The sequence below is a fragment of the Anopheles darlingi genome, chromosome 3 (assembly GCF_943734745.1).
Source record: "Anopheles darlingi chromosome 3, idAnoDarlMG_H_01, whole genome shotgun sequence".
NCBI classification, from domain to species: domain Eukaryota; kingdom Metazoa; phylum Arthropoda; class Insecta; order Diptera; family Culicidae; genus Anopheles; species Anopheles darlingi.
Genome location: NC_064875.1, coordinates 62,472,042 through 62,492,041, shown reverse-complemented (window position 1 = coordinate 62,492,041; position 20,000 = coordinate 62,472,042). Strand labels below are relative to the sequence as shown.

The 20,000-nt window shown below is 47.1% G+C and overlaps 8 protein-coding genes across 11 annotated transcripts in view; 5 read left to right on the top strand and 3 right to left on the bottom strand.

The window, feature by feature from the left end:
• Positions 1 to 2,387, top strand: part of LOC125956492 (peptidyl-prolyl cis-trans isomerase FKBP8) — a 2,433-nt gene extending 46 nt beyond the window's left edge. Inside the window, exons 1-7 of one of the 2 annotated variants that reach the window (XM_049688419.1) lie at positions 1 to 29; positions 480 to 868; positions 935 to 1,309; positions 1,381 to 1,548; positions 1,631 to 1,720; positions 1,782 to 1,922; positions 1,992 to 2,387. The exon at positions 1 to 29 is cut by the window's left edge and continues 46 nt beyond it. In XM_049688419.1, the coding sequence (XP_049544376.1) occupies positions 503 to 868; positions 935 to 1,309; positions 1,381 to 1,548; positions 1,631 to 1,720; positions 1,782 to 1,922; positions 1,992 to 2,072 (1,221 nt within the window). In that variant the 5' untranslated portion in view covers positions 1 to 29; positions 480 to 502 and the 3' untranslated portion in view covers positions 2,073 to 2,387. Of the gene's footprint in view, positions 30 to 389; positions 413 to 479; positions 869 to 934; positions 1,310 to 1,380; positions 1,549 to 1,630; positions 1,721 to 1,781; positions 1,923 to 1,991 lie in introns of those variants that run through there. The other variant, XM_049688418.1, reaches the window with a different exon arrangement.
• A 595-nt stretch (positions 2,388 to 2,982) lies between these two features.
• Positions 2,983 to 6,469, bottom strand: LOC125956489 (presequence protease, mitochondrial). Its single transcript, XM_049688414.1, has 2 exons — positions 6,224 to 6,469; positions 2,983 to 6,159 (listed from the first exon to the last, which is right to left on the bottom strand). Exon 2 carries the CDS (start codon positions 6,140 to 6,142, stop codon positions 3,083 to 3,085), a length of 3,060 nt encoding a protein of 1,019 aa, XP_049544371.1. The 5' UTR covers positions 6,143 to 6,159; positions 6,224 to 6,469; the 3' UTR covers positions 2,983 to 3,082.
• Positions 6,455 to 8,396, top strand: LOC125956490 (armadillo repeat-containing protein 6 homolog). Its single transcript, XM_049688416.1, has 4 exons — positions 6,455 to 6,575; positions 6,637 to 6,936; positions 7,000 to 7,471; positions 7,543 to 8,396. Exons 2-4 carry the CDS (start codon positions 6,646 to 6,648, stop codon positions 8,175 to 8,177), a joined length of 1,398 nt encoding a protein of 465 aa, XP_049544373.1. The 5' UTR covers positions 6,455 to 6,575; positions 6,637 to 6,645; the 3' UTR covers positions 8,178 to 8,396.
• A 129-nt stretch (positions 8,397 to 8,525) lies between these two features.
• LOC125956491 (uncharacterized) lies at positions 8,526 to 10,124 on the top strand. The gene is made up of 4 exons (XM_049688417.1): positions 8,526 to 8,581; positions 8,641 to 8,947; positions 9,029 to 9,672; positions 9,736 to 10,124. The coding sequence occupies exons 1-4, from the start codon at positions 8,550 to 8,552 to the stop codon at positions 9,977 to 9,979; spliced, it is 1,227 nt and encodes a 408-aa protein (XP_049544374.1). The 5' UTR covers positions 8,526 to 8,549; the 3' UTR covers positions 9,980 to 10,124.
• Positions 10,007 to 10,902, bottom strand: LOC125956494 (ribosome biogenesis protein SLX9 homolog). The gene has a single exon (XM_049688421.1). It carries the CDS (start codon positions 10,858 to 10,860, stop codon positions 10,144 to 10,146), a length of 717 nt encoding a protein of 238 aa, XP_049544378.1. The 5' UTR covers positions 10,861 to 10,902; the 3' UTR covers positions 10,007 to 10,143.
• Positions 10,903 to 10,954: 52 nt separating this feature from the next.
• Positions 10,955 to 12,930, top strand: LOC125956493 (telomere length and silencing protein 1 homolog). Its single transcript, XM_049688420.1, has 4 exons — positions 10,955 to 11,153; positions 11,214 to 11,328; positions 11,414 to 11,571; positions 11,641 to 12,930. The coding sequence occupies exons 1-4, from the start codon at positions 11,020 to 11,022 to the stop codon at positions 12,143 to 12,145; spliced, it is 912 nt and encodes a 303-aa protein (XP_049544377.1). The 5' UTR covers positions 10,955 to 11,019; the 3' UTR covers positions 12,146 to 12,930.
• LOC125956488 (serine-rich adhesin for platelets-like) lies at positions 12,617 to 19,071 on the bottom strand. Of its 3 annotated transcripts, none has more exons than XM_049688411.1 (3): positions 18,849 to 19,071; positions 17,316 to 17,703; positions 12,617 to 17,229 (listed from the first exon to the last, which is right to left on the bottom strand). In XM_049688411.1, exons 2-3 carry the CDS (start codon positions 17,419 to 17,421, stop codon positions 13,319 to 13,321), a joined length of 4,017 nt encoding a protein of 1,338 aa, XP_049544368.1. In that variant the 5' UTR covers positions 17,422 to 17,703; positions 18,849 to 19,071; the 3' UTR covers positions 12,617 to 13,318. The 3 variants fall into 3 exon arrangements, with proteins under 3 accessions (XP_049544368.1, XP_049544370.1, XP_049544369.1); XM_049688413.1 differs by having other exon boundaries at positions 12,617 to 17,226; XM_049688412.1 differs by lacking the exon at positions 18,849 to 19,071 and adding an exon at positions 18,416 to 18,455.
• Positions 19,072 to 19,743: 672 nt separating this feature from the next.
• The window catches only part of LOC125953372 (calmodulin-beta-like), a 453-nt gene continuing 196 nt past the window's right edge, over positions 19,744 to 20,000 (top strand). Inside the window, exon 1 of the mRNA XM_049682877.1 lies at positions 19,744 to 20,000. This exon is cut by the window's right edge and continues 196 nt beyond it. Coding sequence (XP_049538834.1) covers positions 19,744 to 20,000 — 257 coding nt within the window.

Genomic DNA, 20,000 nt, shown 5'->3' with positions numbered 1-20,000 from the left:
TGAGTCGCTCCGCTCTTCGATCACTTCAGGTAAAGATAACTTACATCCTTTTCATGAATTAATTATTTGGGGTTACCCATATCGCGCCTCCCCGTTTCACGGCCACGAGGGCAAACGAGAAATAAACGAGTTTCCCAAGACCCAGGTCAGCGAAATTTGCAAATCGGTTACCACACATCTCGCGCTCGCTTCAGCAAAACAACTTTCGAGTGCCAGTTTTTGACGACGTCACTGCGCGTTAGCCAGCAGGAATTAGGAGTTTGATAAAGAAAGTTCGTCGGTGGCCCGTACTCAAGGAGGGGGATTTGGAGCAAATCAAGAGAGGGAGGGCGGAACGCAACCTATCTATCGATTAGCTACGTTGCTGGCGATTAAAACGAAGTGGGACCGCTACTCTTGGTGAATGTGATTAGTAGGCTACGCACCAGTTTATGCAGATCGTTCGTTTAACGGAAGTTTACTCGCTCTGTGTATTTCAGTCATTTCAAGCTTAGTTTCCAACATGGATGCAGAGAAATCAAGCAGCAGCTCGTTCGAGGATCTTTCGAATCTGAATGAGCAGGAACGGGCTGAGCTAGCTCAGTCGTCTTCGTCGTCGGTTCCAGGAACCTCTTCAGTTCAGCCACTCCAACAGGAAGACCTCAAGAAGGATGCTGCCTCGTCCGAGGAGGAGGGCTCTACGGAATCGAGCGATTACATGGACATCCTGGGAAATGGCACGCTGCTTAAGAAGGTGCTACGGAAGGGACTTACGGAGATGCGACCAGAAAGCAAAGATATTGCCACCATCAGCTACACCGGTCGGTTGGAGGATGGCACAATCGTTGAAGAGGAACATGAAGCGGTAGTGCAGATAGATGACGTAGAGGTACGTACGGTCGCAACCCCCCCAAATCCCGGTATCCCCGGTAACTTCCGTTATCCGCTTCCGTAGGTTGTACAAGGATTGGACATGGCGCTGAAACTGATGAACGAAGGCGAACAGGCCGAAGTCGTGGTGAACCCGCGGTTCGCTTACGGTGAAATTGGACTGAACAATGAAACCGATCCCAAAAGAAGCGTTCCCCCGAACGCGACAATCACTTACACGGTCGAGCTGCTGTCCACAAAGGAGGAAAGTGAGTTGGAGTCGCGCACTTATACCTCACGGAAGGAGATTGGTAACAAAAAGCGATTACGCGGTAACTTCTGGATGAAACGACAGGAGTACAATCTAGCCATACAGAGCTATCGCCGGGCGCTTGAGTATCTGGACGATACTGTTAGTGCCGGCGGTATGATGGAACCTGGTAGCGCAGCACCCGTTGAGGTATGAATGCAGCCAGCAGAAAGGTTCATTCGCAATCATTTATACGGTCAATACGTCTATTCCCCTTCCAGCTAACAACCACTGAGCTGCAAGACCTGCTAGAGGATCGAATGAAGGTGTACAACAATCTGGCACTGGCACAGCTTAAAATATCCGCGTACCAAGCAGCACTCAAATCTGTCGATACCGTTCTCAAGTGTCAGCCTAATAATGCCAAAGCCTTGTTCCGCAAGGGAAAGGTACTGTTGCTAATGGCGTCAACGTGATCAACAATTTAAATGCTAAGAGATTAAATGTTTGCATTCATTTTCACAATCCCAGATTCACGATGCACAAGGTGACACCAAGGCAGCGATCGCTCTACTGCAAAAAGCTGCCACCGTTGATGTTGATGATAAGCTTATTCAATCAGTAAGTGGATATGCATTCCTCTTGTGTGATTTCTTTATCGTAACCGCCATTCGCCTTGCAGGAGCTATCGAAACTGATTCTGAAATCGAAACGAGAAGCCCGCAACGAGAAGGATCTGTACCAGAAGATGCTCGGTCAAGCCCAGAAGCTGGAACAAAAGACAAAGGTGACGCCACCAAACCAAACTACCGAATCATCCAAGGTAAAAGGTGAAATCCATCAGTGTTCTTTTGCGGACATGTACTCATTACCGCATTCGCATCCATTTCAGCTTAAAATGTGGGGCTATCTCGTTGGTGCTATACTAATCGGTGTGGCAGGCGTGGCCATTTATCGCTACAATATTCAGTAGAGAGAGGGTTGGGGCTAGGAATGACGATCGACGATCACGAAAACGATGCTTTTTATGCCTATACTCCCATTTTAGAGTAATGGATGAACGAAATACGGAACTGATAACCCTGTGTTGCAGGATAATACCTGTGGCGGTGTGCTAGTGAAGGGTGAAGGTTTATTATTTTTTATACATATACTTGTAGGTGTGATTAGGGCATCTCTTTGCTTCTCGTGTTGATTAGTATGACGAAACTCCCGCTACTGCGGCAATCCAAGCTCGATTCATTGATCAATTCAGGGATGCAATATAGTGAAGGCGTTTGGACTTCCAGTCTTGCTGCTTTTGCGTTTGTTTGTTTTTTTTTTGTTACAAAATTTATTTTCTATCCTTTTATTCATGAAAAACAGAGGTTGTTTTAGGTTTGGCAGATTGGAAAGTGGGTCCTCATGCGTAAGATGGTTGTTTAATATATTGTATAGTATAAATGCTTACAGGTAGAAGGTGAAGCAAAGACAACCCCCGGAACCATAATGCTTTTAAAATGCTCGCAATTTTATGTATCATAACGGAAGAGAGGAAACTGGGCACTTTGCCTGTTTTCTTACTAATGGCTTCATCCGGGGTCCCATTGATACGCCACGCAGATTGAAAAGGATTGTAATAAGCGATTAAGCTAAACAATTGAATCATTCCTTACGTGAAGCATTTATGGGGACCACTGATGGACAGCGGGGGACGGGAGTTTTATCTAATGGATGTAATAATGCTTATTATTCTCTCCCTTTATTACCTGGACCAACGTGGCGAAGTTAGTTTTGGCTTCCGTTTCGGCTGTCTGGTGGAGTGAGCAATACCGTTTATATAAAGAAAGTATGCTATCGATATATCTTTTCCCATTAATAAACGTTATCTTATGTATGTAAATACTCTAACATTACTATCTCGACTTTGATTTACTCCAAAGTGCGGCGGTGGCTTTATTTGTTTGATTAGCTGATAACAATTATTTACAGACGAAGGGCGCTTTACAAGGCAAAATTCGTCCACGATTCACCATCCTTTTTAAGGGACTCATTCTCGGGGCCCAAGATGGACTTACCGATGGTAATCGATGGAGCACCTGGTCGCAGATATCGTTCGTTCACCTCCAACAGTTGCTCTTTTCCGACTTCTAGCACGGCCTGACGATGGCGATCAAACAGCTCATCGGTAATACCCTGTCGGAACAGATCCATACCACGATCGAGTGGTGCGATCGGTATATCCAGCTGCTGCAACACACCAAGCTTGGCCTCGAACAACGTTTGCTCGTCCAGCTTTGGCAATTTATCGACATTCCAATCGTACGCCCCATCAAACACATCCAGCGTGCTGCGTGAGTTCGGGTCACGATAACTGAAGAAACTGAACAAACCATCGCTGGTAATCTTTGCACCAGCTCCGTAAGCACCGTTCTGCTCGCGAACCACGGGCAACAGATATTTGGCGGACAGAAATTTAGCCAGGACCTTCAGTGGTGCATAGTGGCGATCAGTGTACGGTACGGTGAGCAACGATTTCGCACAATAGTTAACCGGAATGTTCATGACCGTGTGACGGCAGCTAATGTTAGCGCTATCGGGGCCAACCAATGGACGGGAGACATTCCAAACCCGAGCCGTACTACGCAGTGGCACACTGTTGATAAAAGATTGGTAATGTTCCAACGTTGGCGCCTCCGAACTCGGCGTGTAATTGAGCGCACAGCGTAATCCGGCTCCCGAAAAGAGTTGCGTAATGGAACGGACCTTGTCCAGAATCTCGGCGGGTGTGTGTCGTTGAGTGAGATCTTTCATGAATGCGAGATGTTCTATACCGGAAAGACGTTCACGTAGGCGTCCCGATTCAGTCACCAGCCCGGAAGCGTTCTGCATTGCGTACATGTGACCGGATTGAGCGATGCCAACCGATAGCTCCGAGACATAGTTTTCCAGCAGCATCTCAAACCGGGCAACATCGGTGAGCTTGATTTCGTTGAAAATCTGCCGTAAAATGTCGAACATATCGGGCACGTTACGATCGAGTGCATAGGTACCGAAGTATAGCCCGAACTCGTACTGTCCATTGTTATCCACGTTCTCCACGAGATGAGTACTGAAACCGATGCCAGCGGTTTTCGTGCTGACGAGCTGATCAAACTCACGATAGTCGTGCTGCTCCGTTCCGAACTGTGTAATGATCGTGTTGAACAGAGGAAGTAGGTGTTTCTGTTCATCTGTTAGACCGCTCACGTCCAGTACACCCCGGAAGTAGACGATGCCATTCGTATCGACGCGACACAGCTGCGTCGGTACGTTGCTCACCAAACGTTGCTCGATCGATGTTTGTGGGCTCGCTTTGGCGTTTATCTCGTGCAACCGTAAGCAGGGCAGCACCTCAGTGTTCGGTACCGATTTTTGTGCCTCCGACAGCTCCAACCCTTCACGGTAGATCCGCTCTCGGTCCGATTCATTCAGCTGTGCCACCTTCTGCTTCAGGATCTGGCGTTCGGATTCGATAAACCGGCGATCATACGCCTCGTCTGGGGACATCGTCATCGTGAGGCGATGTCGATTGTTGCGGAAATAGTACTCCACTTTACGCTGCAGATACTTTGGATTGGAAGCCATATTTTCACGCAACGTACGCACCAAATCGCTCACGTTCATCGCCCGAATCAGATCACCATCGTGGTTCCAGAGTGGGGTAAGATTAAACAGCAGCCCCAAACCAAACCGCGTCGTCTGGTGTCGCATCGTTAGCTCGATGCTATGCAGTACGCTCTCGATGTGTGATTTCTCGAAACCCTTTTCGATCACTTCGTCTACTGTGCGATCGAAGATTTGCTCCACGTGCTCGAACTCTTCCCGCGGTAGATCCTGCAAACCCACCACAAACATGGTGTCACGGATGTGCGCATCGAATCCGGTAAGCTGGTTGTAACCACCGGACAGGTTCGGTTCGATGAGGCTTTTGTAGAAGTACGAATTGGGACCCTTGACGAGCAGCTCCGATAGGATGTGCATCAGGAACGTTTCGTATACATCCGTTATGTCCGTCATCAGGTAACCGATTGCAATCTGGTTCTGGCGCTCGATCGGTGCACCCATGTTGTCGTATCGACATTCAATGTGTTGCTTGCGCGCACTCGTCCACCGAGGCTGGGGGGGAATGATACTGTACCCCGTATCAATACGATCGAAATTGCTCAGATACTGTCCATCGACGAACGCCATCGTACGGTCGAGATCGAAGCAACCGTAGCTAAAGATACGTGCGTTGCTAGGGTGATAGTATTTTTGGTGAAAGTTTACCAGATCTTCATGTCGCAGTGATGGAATGGCCAACGGGTCACCACCCGATACGTAACCGTACGTATGGTCGGGAAGTATTTGATTAAAGAACTGCTGCCCAAACACGGCCGAGTTTTCCGCAAACGCACCCTTCATCTCGTTGTACACCACACCTTTGAACACATACTCTGAGCTGCGATCACGCAGTTCCGCATGCTCCAGGCGCCATCCTTCCTGCAAAAAGTCCTGGTACTTTAGGTTCGGCCGGAAGGCAGCATCCATGTAGATGGTCTGCAGGTTTCGGTAATCAATTTCGTTCGTCGAGCTGAACGGATAGAGCGTATAGTCCGGTCCCGTCATGGCGTTCATGAACGTGGTCAAACTACGGTTCAGCATCTTGAAGAAGGGATCGCGCACCGGAAACTTCTCGGACCCACAGAGTACACTGTGCTCGAGAATGTGCGGTAGACCAGTCGAATCGAACGGAGTGGTACGGAAGTTGACCGAAAACACGTTGTTTGTGTCCTGCCGATCGATGTGCAGGTACTGGCAGCCCGTTTTCTCGTGCTGGAACATGTACGCCGTCATGTTAAAGTCCGCTATGAACTGTGCCTGCGTGCAGATGAAGCCATTGTACCGATCGCCGGGTTTGTACCGGTCGGAGGCTTTGATGTTGGCGAGCACCGCCGGATTGATCTTCGGTGCCGGCGTTGACGACAGCCAGCGGTGCGGCGTTTGCCACACTCGCTTCACCGACGATAGTTTTCTGAACATTTCTGTTGAAGCTGAGTCTGTGCGGATGAAGATAGAACCGAGTTATGATGCAAGAAAGTTACAAAATTGCCGATGAAATACCTTTTATTCACACGCTGAAAGTTACGGGCCGAGTTCGTCCGCGGTATTTCATAACAAACTGGCCCGATGTCAAACGTTGTTTTGGTTCCGCTTTCTTCTAGTTTTCTTCTTCCTTCTGCTTCGGGGAGAGAGTTTGTGCAAGATTCGTGGACCTTTGTTCCAAATTTTAATGTTTTAAAAGTTGGTGGCGATCTGGAAACAGTTATTCTCTTCTTTTCTGAATTCGCTAGCGGAAGTGAGTCGAAATCTACCTCACATTCCATTCAATAACACGACAAACAACGCACAGCTGTGAAGGGAGATAGGCGAAACTTTCACAACTCCTGTACCACCAACACATTTCGGAAAAAAGGTGAGTAGGCTAGTAAATCGTTTTGAAGATAACTTTCGAATAATCCGTACGTCTTTGGCAGAGAATTACGATGGCGAAGGTAATCACGCAGGAGACGTTCGACGAGGTGATGAAGGAGAACATCGTGGAGTTTTCCATGTCCGTGGAGGAAGCCCGAGAAGAAACTATCAAGCAATTCGAGGCTCAAGGCATTCATCTGGGAAATATTATCAAGGATTTGAAACTTAATCCAGAGACGGGAGTGCCCGTGCTAAACGAGAGTTGCGAGCAATTGAAGCTGATCGCGGACCAGACTATTAATGAGAATGAGGCAGAGAAAGTGAGCCACCAGCTAGGAGTGATCATTGAGGAGTGCAAGCAGGTGAGACTAGAGATGCGCTTGAGTCTGCTTTTATGAAAATATAATTATGATTTCCGCTTTTAGAGTGTTCCACATCGTGTGCTTGCGGCTAAGCTTGGTGCTTACGAGTTTGTTGTAAAGGCACTACATAGTAACAAGGCACTTAATGATGAGGTTCGACTAAAGTTTATAGCTACTGCGAATGCTATCATCAACAAGCAGCCTGATGTGTTCGATATCATCTCACTCTCGGTTGTTCTTGAGCTGCTGAAAGGAGCTAAAGACCAGCAAATCATATGCGAACTGTTAAAATGGCTGCAGAAAGCGTGCCTTTTGCATGAAATGAATCGCCAAACAATAATGCAGGAGACGCTTACCGTTACGACGCTCAAAGCGTTGCTTAGCCGTATCGAACCGGAAATCATCCGAAATGCGTGTATGCTATTGCGTTTCTTGATTCTAGATGACGACATACGCGTGGAATTCGGCAAGGCCCACGAACATGCCCGTCTTTTGGCTGGCGAAATGCTGACCGAAATCACACAGTTGCTTACCAGTAAGTACCGCGAACATGATCTGCTTTGACCGAAATTTTAATACATTTTTTTCTTCTTATCTACCGTTAAGCATTCAAATCGGACCAGGACATAGTGTGTGAGTTGATCCTTACTATCGCCTCACTAACGGTTCGCAATGAATTCTGCCAAACTGTGGAAGAAGCAGGTGGATTAAAGTTTCTGCTCGATGCGATGGTGGAATTCGACGACTCTGTCAAGGTACTACGAGAAGCATGTAAATTGCTGAAAGCACTGGCCGGCAACGATACGGTAAAGAAACAGATCATTGAATGCGGAGCAGCGCCACTCCTCGAATCGGCCCTTAATCGTCACAAGAGTAACGAAACATTCGCTCGACATGCGCTGGTGTGCCTATCGACCCTGGCTTTGCGTGATCCCGGCAACAGTAAAGCGCTGTTCGAAACCGGGATAGCGGAGACAATCGTACAAACAATGAAGATACATCCCACTAGCAAGGTAGTGCAACGGAACGGTGCCTGGGCCATTCGGAACATGGTATCGCGGTCGCGTGAACAGTGCGATACATTCATTGTACATGGCGCGGAAGAGGTTCTTAACAAGGCCTTGACCGATCATCCCAGCATTGCAAACGACATCAAGTCTGCATTGCGTGATCTGGGATGTAAGGTGCAATTGAATGAGGAATGGAAGCAGAGCGAGAAGCTGCAAATTGCAAATGATTAAAGCAAACAATTCGAACGATAGATTCAATTGAATTGAACAGTATCGCTCTTCGTGCTACTAACATTAACTAATAATTGTGACGCACATAAATGCTACTCGGGTTGTTGACCCCATTTGCACTGCCTATTTATAAATTCTAACGTATTGTAACATGTACCGAATTTCCTTTAACGTATAAACGGGACTGTTTAGTTTTGACTGATTGCGGTGCTTTATCAACTAAAATAGGTGTTGATTTCTTTAAATACATCCGAAGTAGGCAGTGAATTTTACAAAAATGGCTCGTTTAACTTTAGGAAATTCAAACATCGTTAAATGTCAGTTTTGTATACAAACAACGGAATTTAATATCACGCGGAGAAGTCGAGCCACATGGCCGAGCCAGAGAAATCGTCGTTATTAAGGTAAAATGGGAAAGATAAGTAAATGGAAAGAAAATTTAAGATATTCTTACATTCCGTAGTGGGAGCGAATTGCTACAGCATCATACATCGACGTACGAAGTGAACGCTCAGTTCACGCGGTTGGTATCGACGGATGATCTGGATGCTGACCGGCAAAATGATCTCGCTCGAATGAAAGACGATCTCCGGCGTCTGCTGGCACAAGAACGAGTAAGTAAATCTGAATGCATCTCGGAAGGTGTATGGGAAAACGATAACCGGCGAGTACGGATCATACGTGCCGAAGGAAAATGGCAAGCGTTTGGATACGAAGACTCGTCTGGAAAGTACGTCGACAGCTACGAGGCGCTGTTCCTAATGGAAATGGTAATTTCGATTCCACCAGCATTTTGTTTTCACCATACATCAATAATCTGCATATTGTACATATCGTTCCTCTTCCCGTAGAACCGGCTCTTCGTGAAATGGAACGGGGTTGTCGTGTCGATCGAGCAAGGCTATAGCTTGTTCCTGGGATCCCATCACAGCAGTTACCTGACGCTTGAGGAGTATCAAGTATACTCCCTGCTGAATCGTGTCGGATACTTCGTGCTTCGATACGATCCCGACCGCGTGACTTACCAGCCAGAGGAAATGGACATGCTATCCACAGAGGAACGATGTGTTTGGAGTAACCTGTACGAAATGCTCCATCAACCAAATCCTCGAGAAACATTCAGCGAAAAAGAAAAGCATTCCACAATGTATGATACCGTATGCAAATCAATGCTGCAATATAAGGAACACATTCGTGGTCCTGGCGTGCCGCTTGAAGTGGCCTTTTCTTCACAAACAGATGAAACCTACGAGCCTACACCAAAGAAACCGCATTTGGATGAAAGCGATTGCTTTGCACTGGTCGACCGGTTCCGGCGAATGTTCCAACGATTTGATATCATTCGTAGTACAACTGAAGAAGAATACGGAAGAAACGATGGACCGGCACCGAATGAATCAGTTCTCCATCTCACCTTCGAGCTATTTCCATCTGATGCACAAGGCTTCAAAAAGTCTCTTCCTCCGCTACCGATCGCAAGGATACTTGTGCGAAAGTAAGTTAGCTGTTGTAGTATTGAAATGTAAACTAAATTTCAAACTCATTTCCACTATTTCAGGTCCTCGGAGCCGATGCCACATTTAAGAGATTTGCAGAGGGTCTACCATTCGCAAAAGATTCCTGTGCCATTGATGCTTATGCTAGTTTCTGATAGTTTATCTGTAAATTGCTTCCTGTATGACATGAATCCGTTAAGGAGAAATATTATCAAACTGCCGAACGACAGTCTGGGACAAGATACACAAAATATAGCTAGTAGTTCAGGTTATCGTGATAATAACGGCTTTGAGATGGAACATTAAAACACTTTCTTACTGTAGGTTTGTGTGAGTATATCCTATTTAAAACAGCTGCCTGTTGAACATTACAATTGCAACGTTTGATTTATTTAGTTTAATATTTAATTCGCACATATTTTTTACAAAATACTTAACAATACAATGAATGCTTTTAACCGATCCTCTCTCTAGATACCGGCTTCCCCCATCAGCAGAGCAATCTGTTCTTTGCGCGTATTTCTTATATGGTCCGCTATCATTTTCTTCGGATCCTTCCGATACTCCTTATTCTTGAGAACCTTTTTAATCGAACGACACCGCGAGATGAATTCCTTCTTGGATTTTTTCAATCGTTCCGTTTTGAGCTGCTTTTTCGTTTTCGGCTTGGCCTTTTTATCAAATTGAGGCACTCCCGTTTTCAGTTTGCCGGACGATTTGATCTGATACAGCGAATCTAGCGCAGGAAGTGCATCCAGCAGTGGCCGCATATCGCCAGTAATGACCGTCTTTTCACGCTGCTTTCGTTCCTTCTCCTCTTTGAACGCTGCCTTCGTGAGCTCGACCTTTTTCAACATCTCATCCTTTTTGAACTGTTTTTTCTCTTTCTTCGTCAACCGAGAGATGGCCAGTTTGCGCAGTTTCTTCACCTTTAATCCGTCCTCCTGCTGTTCGGCGGAATCGTCGGAACGGGTCTCGCCATCACCACCTTTTACGACCCGCGTGGTTTTCTTCGTCGCCCTACGTTTCGGCACCGGGATCTTGAAACTGTTTGGTTCCGGTCCATTCAGTTGTACCGGTGTGGATCTGTAGATGGGGAACGGGCCCACCACCTTCTTGGCCTCAGTAATCGATGGTTTCGTGGCAACTTTCGGTTTATTGAGTAATTTCTTGTTTAATTTCCCCATTTTTAGGAGCAGCTGATTTTTGTACCGCGTATCGTGTGTGTGTTTTGACAATCGATTTTTGACAAGCGCGTTCTGACAAACAGTTTGTCAACAAAAGGATTGGGATTTTCGAGATTTTCGTTCGTCTTTCTGGGAAAATTTAGCCGTAATATCGTAAAAATGTCTGATAGTGACGATGTTCCGGTTAAGATTGAGTTCAAAAAGAAGTCCAGGAAACCTCTTCGTCAGCGCAAGCCCTCCAAAAGCGAGGAGGAAGATGAACCGTCCGAACAAGACACGGATCAAGAAGTTCTGTAAGTACAAACTCAACCTTTTTACTCGGCTACTGTTCTTCAATCCGGATTTCTTCCCAGGGCCAAACTAGAGGAGACAAAAGAACGGCAAAAGCTACGGAATCGACGGAATGGGGTCAATATTCTGAGCCTCGCAGTAGGAAAGAAAGTGACGATTGAGGAAGAGATTACTGTGGTACGTATGTTGTTTTCAGTTTAGTAGCAGGAACTAGCAAGGAATTTTAAGCATTCGCTTTTTTGTTTATCACCACTACCTACAGAAAGACCCATTCAACATTAAAACCGGCGGCATGGTGAATATGCAAGCGCTGAAAGCAGGAAAACTGAAAACGGCCGTTGAGGATCCGTACGATACAGGAATAGGTACGCAGTTCTCAGCCGAGACGAACAAGCGCGATGAAGACGAGGAAATGATGAAGTAAGTTATGCTGTTGTTTTAGATATATTCTATTATTACTGATAAATCGTCTTATCTGATCACTCCTAGGTATATTGAAGAAGAACTCAGTAAACGAAAAGGTATTGCCCAGCAACAGGATAAACCGATCGATGGCGAATCGTCCACGAAATACCTGAGCCCGGAGGAAGCGGCCCTGCTTTCCCTTCCTGCTCACCTCAGCCAAACCTCCTCCTTGCGCTCGGAGGAAATGCTTTCCAATCAAATGCTCAGCGGTATACCGGAGATTGATCTGGGTATCGAAGCAAAAATCAAAAACATTGAAGCCACAGAGGAAGCCAAGCTGAAGTACATGCAAGAGCAACAGCGGAAGAAGAATTTGCCATCCCACTTTGTTCCCTCGAACATGGCCGTCAATTTTATGCAGCACAATCGCTATCGAATCGACAATCCTGCACCCCCGAAGCGGCGCTATCAGGACGACCATCATCGGGGTGGACAGCGTGGTGACCAGCGCAACGATGATCGGATTCCAAAGAAAGCCACGGATGATTATCATTTCGACAAGTTTAAAAAGCAGTACCGAAGGCATTAGCCCAGTTTTTTTTGGTCTATGATTTAAGGGGACTATTTTAGTTGAATACATTTATTATTAACTAAACATAATTTACGTCTGCAGGGATCCCTTTGTGTACCAGCATTGAAGTCTTTCTTTGCTTCCGAGCAATTGAGCAATTGAGCGAGAACAGCATTTTCTTTTGTTTTATATGTTTATTGTATTTTTTTTGAGGTGGAATATGTCAATGTTTTAAATCCGAAGAAAGTGTAAACATTTCGATATTAATTCGAACACCAACCAGACTTCCATACACACCATATGTTGCTGTAGGGTACATCAAGAAAGCCACGTATTTGGACAAGAAACGACTCAGATCTACATCCTCAAACACGCCTAGTAGCTGCTTCCTTGTTGACAGTGTTTTATATAAAACGAATCTGAAGCAAGGCATGCGAGTGCATGCAGGATCTGTTTCGATTGGCCGATTGGAACTAGGAAACATTGATGTTCTTATGTTACCTTTTAAAAACAGGTATTTTTCGTTTTTAACGTCCTTTTGTTCATTTTACACACCGTAATACATCTTAGCTTTAGTTGTCTAGCGTACGTACATCAACTTAATAAACTAACTATCACACTTCTTTCTCTTCCCCACTTGACCATCTCGACCATTGTTTTACCTACACAGAACGGAGGGCCTCACAGTTGGAAAACGGTACTCACTAGTTCTCCCCAGCATCCCAACGAAGTTAAAGCAATTTAAACTAAACATACTCTGAGAATTCCAACCTTACACGCTTATCCTTTCGTTACTAAGTCCTTTAGCCTAAATCGCAACATCAAGGAGAGCGTGACTATTTTCTGTATATAATCTCTCGCCACTTTCGCTTAAAGTATTCGATGTTTCGTCCGATTCTGTCGGTATGAAGAAATGGTTCATGAATTTTAAACTAATAAACATAAGCGTACGCGGCTTGTATTTTTAAACTGCATGTCAGGAGTTGGCAAAGAATGAAGAATGCGACGAGTCCTTAGGAATTTGCCTTCCAAGGTTCCCCGGTCACATTTGAGGTAATATCCTCGCGAAAAACTGCCAAAGAAGAACGGCTACTTTACAATGGAAAGTATCGGTCCCATTAAATTGGATGTGGATCCATTAGATCAGTCGATAGACAGCTGCAAGGGAACGTCGAAGACGTTAATCAGCAATTATAAGACTTTCGGTTTCATCTTGCAACTCGAGCCCTGCAAGAGCATCTGTGGTGGAGCGGTGGAGTTGTGAAGATTGTTGATAATCTTTAGCCGCTTGTTCGACAGCGTTGTCAGGGTGGATGCACTCCTTTTCAGACTATGCAACCGATCGATTGAGTTGTTGTCAACGAGAGTCATTCCTTCTTTGGCATTGGAAGCTGAAGGTTGCTGCTGTTGCTGCATAGAAGTGATCAAATTGCGGAAATATGTGTTACTCAGCAAGCAGGATGGTTTCTCTGAACGTTCGCCAGCAAACGGATTTGTACGAGGCTGTGCTATCAGCATGCGGCGCTGCCCACGGTTCACCGGTGCGGTATTGCCACTGCGTATACCGATCCCGCCACCGGAACCGGTCGGACTTCCCATCATCGGACTTACCACATTAATGCCAGCTACAGTCCCATTCGTACCTCCTCCAGCTCCGACCACACTTCCCGTTCCTTCTCCTATTCCACCCAATTTGCTCTTTCCAATAGACGATAACGACGACAGCAAGATGTCACCACTTCCCGATGCGCTACGACCAGCGGCTGCTGTGCTAGGAGAGTTGTTCTGTTGCTGGTTGCCACCCGCCGAACCACTGCCGGTAACACCAGCCCCCAGTAAGCTGGCCTCGGTTAAAAGATTCTTACGAAGGGCGAGCAGTTTCCGATTCATCACAAAACCCCCAGCCAAACGACGAAGCTGAAAGGTGTTCACGTGTAACGGTTTCGGTAATGCACTGTACCACATTCTAATGCCCCGCATATCGTCCAGCATCTGCCCGGCTCTTGCTTGGTACGGAAGGGCTGATTGTTGCTGTTGTTGGCGCTCACGTATAAACTCCTCGTCAACCTTACGTAGCAGCATCAGCTTGGACGGTATGTCGACCGGTCCATTCACCGTTAGTCCGATCTCCATTTCGGCCGATTTCAGTGTCATATTGTCGATGAAATGCTGATCGACCAGCGACTGCGATAGGGTGGTCAATTGTGTTGGGGTCAAAATGATGGAATCCCCTAGTTCGCCTTGCAGTTGCGGTATGACCAAGGGATTTGCAGCGCTTGGTAACAGGCTTATCGTCGGCACGATATCGTCGATGCTGTCGACGAGTTCGGCTGTCGCTTCAGCGCTCTGCAGGTTTTGGGCTAGAACTGTTTGAAGTGTGTAGTTGATCTGCTCGTTGAAGTTCGGTAGTGTGGCCAGATCAGCTAGACCACCATCGTCTACGGTTACTCCTCCGGTCGTAATAGTTGCGCCACCCATACCCGTTCCGGCGTTACCAGTTGCTGCCAACCGGTACGCAGTGTTCGGATCCGTCCCATTAGCCGCTACCAGAGGAAGCTGCTCAATCAACTCCGCCGGTATAAAGGCCTCGGCAGTGTGCTGCGTTTCGACAGTATCAACTGCGGTGGTCAACAACGTTGTCCCGGTAGGGCCCGTGTTCGGAAGTACTCCTGATGACGCATTAGGAGCTAGCGAACCGTCTCCGCAGCCGTGAGCCATGTTGACCAAATTCGTACCGGAAAGGTTCATTGAATTTATCACAGATAAGGGCAGAGTGACTGTTAGCTGATCTTGCATCATGTTGACGTTCGCAGCAGTAGAGGTAGAGTACTGCTGGTGTGTCCCATCTCCCGTCTCGACGGTCGATTGTAACGATCCAGGTGAAACGGCAAGTTTCAGTAGGTTCGATCCCGGATCCATCATGATCGTCGCCGTATGGTCAGTCAAAACAGTATTGGCAGATTCACCAAGAGCATAATGTTGGGTAAGCATATCGGTAGGCGCATTCGCCAACAGCAATGACTGTTGATGGGGCAATGCAGTCGGCTGCTGCAGCAACTGTTGATGCTGCATAGCTTGCTGCGATGCCTGCGACGTCACAACTATTGGTGGTGGTGCCGGCTGGGAAACAATCGTTGCTGCCGTGGTTACAGTGGTTACGTTACTTGAAGACGAGTCACGTGTTTGTCCACCATGCTTCGATGAGGAACTTCCGGAACGATGATGCGAGCTGGATTTATTCGTACTGTGACTTTGGCCGGTGGTACCAGCGGTCGATCCACCGCGATCGGTTCCACCGTGAGAAGATCGCGAAGATTGTTTGTGTTTCGATCGCTCACTTTTGCCTTCGCCACTGGTACCAGTTTTATGTGAAGCAGGACTAGCACTTCTGTGACCGGGCGCATGAAGCAGCTTCGCCATGCTTTCGGTCGAAGTGCGACCCGCATGTGCTGACGAATCCGTTACTGAAACCGTTGAAGGCGTTTTAGACCGCACGATTGTTTCTCCACTACCAACACCGGTTCCACCGTTACTCGATCCAGTGGCCACTGTTCGGCGATCGGTAGCATCGAAACTTGTGGAGGAATTACTGCTCGATTCGATCGCCTCAAGAAAAACTCCGGATGTACCGGATATGTTCTCCTGTTCCTTCGATACACCGGGAGTACGAAGTTCGGCAATCAGCTTGTCCAGATGTTTACTACGGCCCGACACTGCTCGTCGCTGGGAAAGTGAATGTGCCTTGCAGGAAGTCAGCGGTTTCGTACAATGCCGTTTGCCATCCGGTGTAGCAACTCCACAGTGTCTATCCGGATCAAAATCCCGCGACCGTTCACTCTTTTTCTCGCTCGAGAACTTATGCTGACCAGCAGCGTTGCCGCTACTAAAGCTGTTGCTAGAGCTACTGCTACTCGAGTGACTGCTACTGCTGCTGGTGCTGTTGCTACTGTTGGAGGATGAATATGAAGAGGATGAGGACGAGGAGGACGATGGAGATGAGCTGGAGGAAGAGGAAGAGGTTTGTTTGGAAGCCCGTTTCGTAGATAGTGACTTTGTAGTAACTCCAGAGCTTCCATCACTTGCGATAGGAAAGGTTGCCTTCTTATCCGGTACAACGGAGCAATTACTCATGAGAACCACCGGTACACCACCACCACCGATAGCGCCACCGAAGTCTGCCAATGGGATGTTGATCGTATTTCCACCGTCGGAAGATGGGGCAGCAATAGAGGCTTTCGCAAAGGATGATGAAAGCGTTGCAGAAGGAGCGTAGCTTGCAGAGCCAGACGACGATTTGGACGAGTGTGTTGATTTCGCATTTTTGCTTTTCGTCTTGCCACTTCCGGAACTTCTGACTTTGGCAGGTTGTGGCACTGCAAGCAATCCAGAATCGAGGTTTGTGCCACTCGCATCGCTCTCTCCAGAACGCCCAGATGATGATATGCCCGCTGTTGGTCCAGAAAAAGAACTAGACGCCGACGATGACGATGAAGAGGACGATAATTTGCTAGCATCTGTACGCGATACGCTTTCCGCTGCACTGCTGCTACGGTAATCAGTCTTATCTCCCGAGGAAACATAAGAAGTTCCCGATAGTAGTTGCTGGTCATTAACTATGCTGCGATTACCGCTACCGGCACTAGTCGCGGTGGCGTTCCCGTTGCCGGCACTCCCTAGTGTAGGAGTAGAGCCAGAGCTAAGCGCTCCGGAGGCGGTCGTGGAAGAGCTCGTGTTACCGTTGGCATTCAATTTGGCGGCATGATGGTAGTGGGAATGGTGGCGATTACTCATGTGCTTCTGCAATCCCTGAGGTTTGACCACGCTTTCGCAAATATCACAGATCACCGCGTAGAATGGGTCCGTTTCGGGGCAGATTCCGTACAATCCCATATCGGCTCGATCCAACCGCATCACGCTTCCACGTGGCCGGCTCTGAATGCTACCCCAATCCGTACCAGACCCTGCTAATATGGTACTGCCGGGGAACGATGATTGCTTCTGCGGGTGATGCGATTGCTGCCCCGTTATCGCACTGCCTTGTGCCGATCGCTGTCCATGTTCTCCTCCAACCGATATAGCCTCACCACTATCATCCTCTTCTGCTAAAAATGAAACAGGGATGTAGGGATAGGTCACATGGCGAAAATCGAAAACCCGTGAAATGTCCCCCGAGCGACTAGGTACTTACTGTCAAAGATCGATCTATTACCCGACAGTTCGATGAACGTGTGCCACGGTTTGCCCTTCAGCATAGCCAAACTTTCTTCACCAACCATTTTACAGTCGCCACTCATTGCCCTGGATGCCTTAGGCTATTTTAAATTTGATCTTGTCTTCTTCGTGTTTCGCGGGATGATTTACGATAGCAAAGCTAGCCGAAAAACTCCGAAATCATATGAATGACGATCGAAGAAGTCCGGATGCAGTTATTCTCCTTTCTTTGTGGCAGGGCAGATAAGGACGACGAGACAGCGCAGACAAGAAGCCGTGGGTGGGTGGGTGTCGACGATGGTTTCGGAAAAGCTTCACCGCACTTAGTGGCAATCCGTCGGCCGTTTTCCCGACATGGAGCTCTCCTGCGAAAGAAAAGAAATTTCTTTCAATGGTCCTGACACTACACACTCCCTATCGCTTGCTTCCGTGACAATGGAGCAATTTTTCATTCTTTGTAAAATCGCAATCAAGCAATCGTGCAAATCGTTCGGTCCCCGGACATCAGCTGATGCTGTGTCCATGATGTGCATGATAGGATGCGCACACATGCAATTCTCTCACGGTTCTCGCGCGCACAAAGAGAGTTCTTGCAAAGCGGTAGTAGCTAAAGTATGAATGAATGGATTTCATTCCGAGCGAGAGTAGCCTATGCTGCGAACGCTGCAGCTGTTGTTGGACTGGGATGCGCCGTAAAATGCTCTTTGGCCAAGGCGTGTAGAACGTAGGTCAATATGCAGCACCGAGAGTAACCGAACGTGAGAGAGAGAAACGGTTCGCGAGCCATTAAGAAGGCACTGCAAGTCCGCTGCGGGTGCAATAGCATAAAAAGGGTTTCCAGCCCTCTACGACAATGGCTCTTTCGTTAATCTTTCCCAACCCATGAACTGTGGACTCGGTACGAGGCGCCACCCCTCTCCTTTTTTCCGCACATGAATCGTAGAATGGTTGGGCGAGAACACGATAGTAATTCAATTATAGCACAGTTGCTCAATTATTCTCACGCATGATAGGGCAGAGACCCTTCTAGCCGGTAGAACAGCGTCGTGGCAGTAACGGGGATACCGGATCACTTACACACACGTACCAGCAATAATTCTTTCCGGAGCCCTCGACACAGAATGTTAATCGGACCATATCTCTTGAGCAAGGGCCTATCTCTACATTTGATTCCTTTACACTATGATATGGCCAGATTGTCCAAGCAAATTGTAATCGGCACTTTGCGTATATTAAAATAAACCTCACAAACTACACCTCGCAGTCCTCATTAAGACCCTTTTTTTAAATCCACGGAATATCACGGTCTAGGATCTTTCTTATCTGCACAACCCTTTCACGGACAAACATTTGGTACCTTATGGTGGATTCAAGGATTCCGCGGAGACGAAACTAACAGAAACGCACGACGGTAACCAAGGCAGGCAGACACGCCTTCCCTCGAGTAGTCACGATCGAGAGGCACGTCTTGCAGCAAACAAAACCGTATTTTCTGAAGACATTTTCCTACCTTAAGCAGGTCTGAAGCAATATTATTTGGGTCGTTGTTGGCACCCACCGATCGCATCATCGACCAGACCAAACAACAGCGACACGCACGAAACCCAACCACAGCACCACAAACCCTTTCTGGTTGCTTTCTAGAGGTGTCGGAAGGACGATCTTTGCAATTTCCCCAAGTAATTGCGAAAAAACCAAGGGAAAATCGACCACCAACAACACCTCCACCAAATTTTTAACCTCAAACCAAAACAACGAAGAACTACAAGAACTGCCAGAGTTCCTGCAGTTTTTATGCTGATCGGGTAGCTGTTCGAAATAAAGGGACTTTTCAAAAAGCTCGAGTTTTTCGCTTTGTTGTGCTCGAAAAATGGGTTTTACTCGAAAATTTGAACGGCGGTTTTTTGGCGCTCGTTTCGCTGAAATTCGGTGAGGTGGTTTTCTCGTCCTCCGGGATTTTACAGTTTTCTCCTTTTTTACAGCCCACCCCCCTCGGATCACTCGGCTATAATAGCTAAAGCACAGACGGGACAAGCAGATTGTCACCAAACAGGAATCGGAATACTACCGACACTACCGCCGATAAATCGAGAAAGGTTCTTCATAAAATGTCGATTCTGGTTGTTGCTAAAGATTCATTGTTCTGGTAACTCCTTTACTATGATTTGATTTCGCTAACACCTATTGGAGTTTTACAATAAAGTGATCCCAAATAGGAAGGAAATTTGTTAAACACATTTTCATCTTGTTTGTGTACGAATCATGGAAGCCGGGCAATTCCCAAAAACTCGATTCATTTCCCGCCGTATCGAGTTACCAGAGATTCCCGAAACGACGAAAGTTTGCAAATTACAGTTCAAAATTCATCGTAACCAAATTTAATATAAAAAAACCATACACCAACCATGATGGCCGATTCGGAGTTATCGGAATTCGAAGAGCAACATTTTCGTGAAATGTTTGAACTGTTTGATCGCAACGGTAGCGGAGCTATATCGGCCGACGAGCTCGGTGATCTGATGCGGGTACTGGGCCAAAACCCAACGCTGGCCGAACTAGAGCAAATGATCTACGAAGTGGATGCCGACGGAAATGGCCGGATTGAGTGGGAAGAATTTTTGGTGTTAATGAAGCGAAAGTCGCGCGAACCGGTCAACGAGAA

Bases quoted from the DNA above. Each gene is read 5' to 3' on its own strand.
- LOC125956488 (XM_049688411.1), bottom strand. From the start codon at position 17,421: ATGAGTGGCGACTGTAAAATGGTTGGTGAAGAAAGTTTGGCTATGCTG. The intron at 17,230-17,315 runs GTAAGTACCTAG...TTTCATTTTTAG, and splicing joins TAATAGATCGATCTTTGACA to CAGAAGAGGATGATAGTGGT.
- LOC125956493 (XM_049688420.1), top strand. From the start codon at position 11,020: ATGTCTGATAGTGACGATGTTCCGGTTAAGATTGAGTTCAAAAAGAAG. The intron at 11,154-11,213 runs GTAAGTACAAAC...ATTTCTTCCCAG, and splicing joins GACACGGATCAAGAAGTTCT to GGCCAAACTAGAGGAGACAA. The intron at 11,329-11,413 runs GTACGTATGTTG...CACTACCTACAG, and splicing joins TTGAGGAAGAGATTACTGTG to AAAGACCCATTCAACATTAA.
- LOC125956494 (XM_049688421.1), bottom strand. From the start codon at position 10,860: ATGGGGAAATTAAACAAGAAATTACTCAATAAACCGAAAGTTGCCACG.
- LOC125956490 (XM_049688416.1), top strand. From the start codon at position 6,646: ATGGCGAAGGTAATCACGCAGGAGACGTTCGACGAGGTGATGAAGGAG. The intron at 6,937-6,999 runs GTGAGACTAGAG...TTCCGCTTTTAG, and splicing joins TCATTGAGGAGTGCAAGCAG to AGTGTTCCACATCGTGTGCT. The intron at 7,472-7,542 runs GTAAGTACCGCG...TCTACCGTTAAG, and splicing joins AATCACACAGTTGCTTACCA to CATTCAAATCGGACCAGGAC.
- LOC125956489 (XM_049688414.1), bottom strand. From the start codon at position 6,142: ATGTTCAGAAAACTATCGTCGGTGAAGCGAGTGTGGCAAACGCCGCAC.
- LOC125956491 (XM_049688417.1), top strand. From the start codon at position 8,550: ATGGCCGAGCCAGAGAAATCGTCGTTATTAAG. The intron at 8,582-8,640 runs GTAAAATGGGAA...TACATTCCGTAG, and splicing joins GAGAAATCGTCGTTATTAAG to TGGGAGCGAATTGCTACAGC. The intron at 8,948-9,028 runs GTAATTTCGATT...CTCTTCCCGTAG, and splicing joins CGCTGTTCCTAATGGAAATG to AACCGGCTCTTCGTGAAATG.